The sequence below is a fragment of the Hyposmocoma kahamanoa genome, unplaced genomic scaffold (genome assembly GCF_003589595.1).
Source record: "Hyposmocoma kahamanoa isolate Upper Pololo Valley unplaced genomic scaffold, ASM358959v1 99702, whole genome shotgun sequence".
NCBI classification, from domain to species: domain Eukaryota; kingdom Metazoa; phylum Arthropoda; class Insecta; order Lepidoptera; family Cosmopterigidae; genus Hyposmocoma; species Hyposmocoma kahamanoa.
In genome coordinates, this window is record NW_020656001.1 from 1545431 (window position 1) to 1551430 (window position 6000).

The window sequence follows — 6000 nt, forward strand, 5'->3', positions numbered from 1 at the left end:
TCCATCTTTTACGCATGCAATGTGTAGAAAAAGGACAGTTAGCTATTTGATTATTTTGTGTGCCTTTGTAATTTATATTTACGATTCATTTATATACAAATTAAATATTATACAACTGTACAAAATAACACTTTTAAATGATAACCATGATAATACAACATATTCGTTTAGTGAAAATATGATACAAAATCCTGTTTTACTGCACTAATTTTTACAAGTTATTATTATATTGTACTGCATGATTGACAACCGCGCTGTCAGTTGATTAAACGAAGTCTGTTGCGCAATTGACGCTCTGTGTGCGATTTTAACGCCCTACAGGTGCGGACACTTTTTAGCGCGAACCCGACGTCCATTTATTAGTAGGTTAATGTGAGACACTAGTCAACGGAACGTAAACGCAATACGCAAGGTCGACTGATGATCTATTAATCACGGGCTCGATACGATACCCTACCTTACCCTACCCTACGGCGGTACCCTACCACCAAATAGATCTAAAATGCATATTTTCTGCGCATAAGCCATGGTTGCCGGTACCTGTGGCACGTGTAGTGCAAGTCAATGACCTTTGGATCAAGCATGGTTACCGCAATTAAATAAAAAATAAGAATTTAGGAATTTTTATAGATTTATTTTTTTAGTGATTTGGGTCCAGTTTCGGATATAGAATGACCTCTGTAATTATGGCGCGAGTGCAAATCAACACATTGTAAACTCGATGGAAACAGCATACTGCTCTCCAAAACACAAATTGTTGTTACTGCAAGTTTACATTGTGTTTTTCTAAATAAATAAATCGGTGACGATGGTAATACAGCCGAAAACTTAAAATGGAACTGGGCCAGACACGTCTGCCGCATGTCAAACGAGCTGTGGGCAAAGACTACCACGGAGTGGATCACACCAAGCCAAAAACAAGCCACGGAAGACCCAGAACAAGATGGCGTGACGAATTGGACGCCTATACATCGCGAAGACTGGAAAAAGGGAAGGGAAGCCTTTTCCCTTTGCAGGACAGTAATGGCTGAAAAATGATAATGAGAATCGTTCTCTTAGTGGGCTACCACCTTTCAAGTACATTACATGCTACGTATATTATATTGTTACCTGGCATAGAATTTTTCCATGCCGTCCTGCACCTCTTTTCGCCAAGTGGCCTGCGTCACATTGAAGCAGTCCGCCTTGATGTTGCTTAGCTCCTCGCCAGCGATTTCCAAATGTGCAGCGATGATCTTGAACGGGGGCCTAATAAACAATAATTAAAACATATTTCAGAAGTAAGCAAATTACAATTTTTGTAATTTTATTTTAGTATTTAAAAATGTGTACAATTTTCTTAATTAAACATAGTCCAACAAAACTGTATATATACAGTTTGACTGCAGGATCGACGGATCGAGTCTCGTATAAGCAAAAAGTTTCAAACTGACAAAATGTGGTTGAAAATACTTAAATAAAATAATTACTAACTTTTCTTAAGGTCTGTATATTATTTTCTTCCGGAAAAAAATACGGTTTTGAATAGACAATAAAGAAAAAAAGAGTAACAAAAATATTACAAAAACACAGGTTGATGTGCTCCAATTTTTTTTATAAAATAAAATTTCTTTGAAGGGGCCGACGCAAAATCCCTTCAGCGATCTGTAACGTCCACAACACGCACAACACCGTCGCGGTTAGGGAACATGCCGGCTATAACGCCCCGAGGCCATGTTCCCCTCGGGGAGTCTCCCATCAACGACAGCACGGGGAATGTAATAAAAATATTACAAAAAGGATGGTGCTGTCATGCACACTGACTATTCAGTTATATTTCACAAGTTTGTGAAATAATGACCTTTTAATATTTTTAAATTTATTTTTTTACTGTGTATGGAAGCTGTTTAATATGTATGGAAACTTGAAATCGTCACATTGATAAACGTTTTCTTCAGGTTCCTCTCCCATCGGAGAATGAACAACATCACGAGCATTAAAGAGCGAAGTGGCAATGTAGCCGAACTACTCCATCAAATTCTTTAATCAGGAGTGCCACAACTCTTGGTTCCTTTCGATTTTGCCCTAGATGATGCATTTATTTCCATTGATTCATGAACTGCCGTGTACATGCGTGTCTCTAACCGCCAAGCCCACGACTTGTTCATCCGTCACTTGATAGCATAAAAAATATTCCTACACGTAATGGTGTTCATAAACTCCATCTTTCTCTTCTACTCATTCGTAAGCGTCTCTACCTAGAACCTAGAAGGGGAACCTATTCCCCTTCTAGAGACGAAATGTCATACATTTCTTCACATTTATCATTTAAAATATTTATTTTACAATACCACAGATAGAAGCTGCCTGAAAAATGTAGAAACGGGTCACAACTGCGTATTTTTGTCATTTACTTTCAAATATCACAAGATCGAGACAATCTAAAAGAGCTAAATGGGTTACTACCATGGAAATTTTGTCATCCAAGTACGCATATTAGCTGTATAATAACATTTTTTTTTATAAAATTTTTGCTTCACTATAATTTTTAACCTTATAAATGGCAAATATTGAATATGGACTGGAGTCTTGTTAGTGAATTAAATGAATTTATGACATTATGCCGACGACTGTTGAGAACAGGCATACTTTTCGTCAAAGAATTACAATACTTCTTAACATAAATTACATTCTCCTGTCATTCACACCCCTCATAGAAGAATGTCATAAGTGAAGTTACGTCAAAAACATTCATTGCTCCATTAGACAAATAGAAAGAAAAATATAACCTACATCCTATGCAATTCTTGTAATACTATCGACTAATATTGTAGAAAGAGTTACAAAAATTGGAGAGGATATTGGTTATATTTTTCTGTAACTAATGGAGCAATAAACATGTTTGACGTAACTCCACTTATGCCATTCTTCCATGAGGGGTGCAATATTAGAAAATTTCGGAAGTCTGACCTGTTGCGTGACACGCGGTTCCAGCATTGGTTGAGCAGCAGTTGCAGGCTTTCGGGGCAGGTGGAGGGCACAGGCAGAGAAATGGTGTCTGTTCCCACACCCCACATGATAGCGTGCGTCTCCATGTTCTTGTACGGCACTTCCTGTTAATTGCAAAGATGGATAGACATTTCTTGACACCATGCAACACGTACCACGATAACCAAGTATTTAAATGTTATAAGTAGAGTAATTTGTAAGAAGATTAATATGTAATTACATATTTTTGATTTAAATAATTGACGTTCTTTAATTTGTTTTCTACATATAATGATATTTAGAATAAAAAAAGTTACTTTTATTTTCCATATTTACAGGTTTAGTCTATATTTTTACACGAAACTTGGAATAATCCATATTTTCAATATTACGTGTCATTTTATTTAATAACAAAATAAAGATGCGTGCTTGACAAAAATAAAGGTCTTACACTAAAAAAAATTAACAGTATATTTAATCTTGAAAATTAAATAAAAACATGTAATTGTGTATTGTATAAATAACAAAACTTAGATTGAAGTGAAAAATTTTTTTTTTTTTTTATAATGAAGCACAGTGCATGTGAAAACAGGTGTTTTTTATCAAGAACAACTGTCAAGAACAGTTAGTTTATTATATGTAATGCTTAGACTATGGAAACTGAAGGACATGTTATGTTGACATATATAAATCAGACGTTATATGTATATGATGCATTTCGACGTTGAAAACATAAACATGTTATTGTCTTTGTTTAACTATTGCGTGCCGACTTAAGTCAAAAGAGATAGACATTACATTGAAAATACGTAACGTCATCTTAAATGCCAACTGTGTCCTTTTCGCAGTACATGAGGTACATGATACGGTTGTCAAAGGGAAGTTCTACAAATGTCAAAACAATTTTTTTCCAAGTGTTTTATTGAATTATTCGCATGTATTGTAATAAAATATACAAAAATATTGAATTGAGAATAATTAAGTACTAATAAAAATTCGTCGCTGCAGCATTACGGCATGTGGTATTAGAAAAAGCGAAAATCACATTACATTGTACAGTACCTGTTATTTTTCTGTCTATAAAACACACAAAAGCCCAAATATCTCATGTAATTAGACATATTTAAGTAGTTTATTCATAAATATTGAAAAATTTTGCTTTGGTTTCTTCAGATTGCCTGTTTGTTTTTATATTTTGATGATTATTGTTAAGGATTATTTTGAGATAGTGTTTTGGAAGCATACATATTATCGATATTCTGTTATTAAAATAATTCACTACGAGGTTTTTATTATTTTTACTACTTTAAGTTTACCTATAAGTCAAAAAAGAAAAAGAATGGTTGAGAATCATAGGAGTGCCGAATATAAACATTGAATCAAAGACCATCTTCATTTATTCGCTTCATTTTGAAGAGTCAAATTTTTACATAACTTTGAATGTAACTAGATTACATGATAACGCAATACCATCATCAGGTTTATTGGTAAATAATTTTATATTTAGATTAAACAAGACTCATTTACTAGGCATTTTCAGTTCCTGAAAATAAAATTATCCACTCATTTCCGATTTTTTCCCACTGACAACTCTGACTACTAAAAATTCTTATTTTACAAAGCCAGCAATACAACAACCATGTTGGTCCAACGTTGCCGGGCGCAAGCCAATACCAACGTATAGACAGCCTATTTGCCTTACCTTTTGGAATCTGTTTAAAAGTTTATCTATGAAAATATGAATCTTGAGGTTGGAAATGTATAGGAGATCTCCAGATTTATATTTTTAAAGTTTTCTCTTTTTTTATATACTCTCAAATTACATTTTTTTCTGTGCAAATTCACCATTCGTAATATTTGAGTATTTGTAAACGCAAAACAATAAATTCAAATTTTATGCGAAATTCCCAGTTATTCCCATATATCCGAAAATATTCCCAAATGGAATATTGATCTACTTTAATTAAATGTTTGCATGTCGATAATGACTTATTTATTGGCACAGCCACAGAATACAAATTTATATTGCTAATACTAATTAATATTGCTAAATTAAATATAAAACAAATCTGCATTCCACTAACAGCTACGCACAGCTTTATCATTTTTTTAACACGGCTAAATAACAATAATAGTTTAACAAATACAATACATTGTGATTGGAGGTATACCTACAATTAATAAATTATAACTTAAGTAACCAATTCTAATTAACCAAACGAAAGTAAAGATCTAAAAATCACTACTGCGTTATCTTAAGATTGGAAGATTTTAAAAATGCGGGATAACTTTGTAAATATATGTCTAAACAGGAGTTTAGACATATATTTTCAATCTATCGTCGTATAATCTATCGAGTTTAGACATATATTTTATATAATCTATCGATATATAGGAATATAGATTATAATACGACACTAAATAAATCCGCCATTTGTTCGTTAAATTTTTGTTGCACGTTCATTTCGTAGTTAGGGCAATTCCTTTCTTTTTTTCCATCCTCTAAGATGTAATGTCATCGGATTTCCATAGATATCATATTTCAAGTCAATCGGGCATGAAAAATAAATATTCGTTTTAAGGTTGAGTTCCCTACACAAACAAAGCGGTCAGAGTTATAACTCCCCTCCTTTTGCGGGGGGTTAACCAGCTTACCAAGCATGGATTGCAATGCCAGTAAAATAAAATAAAAAACTTTTAGCTCTGAAAAAGTTGGCTTCAACCGTCTCATTAGTAGACATCCGTACCCACATCGGTACCCAGTAGTGGTAAGAGTTTAGCGAGTTCGATCAGATGCATTTTGAAGACCTCCGTGGTCGAGTGGCTTGCATACAAGTTTTCATGCAGTCGCCATCTCTGAGGTCAGTGGAGCAGGGTCAATGCAGAAAACAATTACTTTTGTATTATCTCTCGGGTTTAGGTGGTACCGTCGTTGTTTCCAATTTTCATAACACACATACTTTAGTTACTTACTTCGATACTTACTTCGAGATCAAAGCAATGTATGTGCTGTTGTGCAATATGAGAAAAACA

General features: G+C 33.9%; 1 protein-coding gene across 1 annotated transcript in view; it reads right to left on the reverse strand.

Annotated features, from left to right (window-relative positions):
- LOC113239162 (mitogen-activated protein kinase kinase kinase 12-like) overlaps positions 1-6000 on the reverse strand; it is a 42045-nt gene that overhangs the window by 6576 nt on the left and 29469 nt on the right. Inside the window, exons 5-6 of the mRNA XM_026476034.1 lie at positions 2950-3092; positions 1111-1248 (exon numbers count right to left, since the gene is read on the reverse strand). Of these exons, the coding sequence (XP_026331819.1) occupies positions 1111-1248; positions 2950-3092 (281 nt within the window). The remainder of the gene's footprint in view (positions 1-1110; positions 1249-2949; positions 3093-6000) is intronic.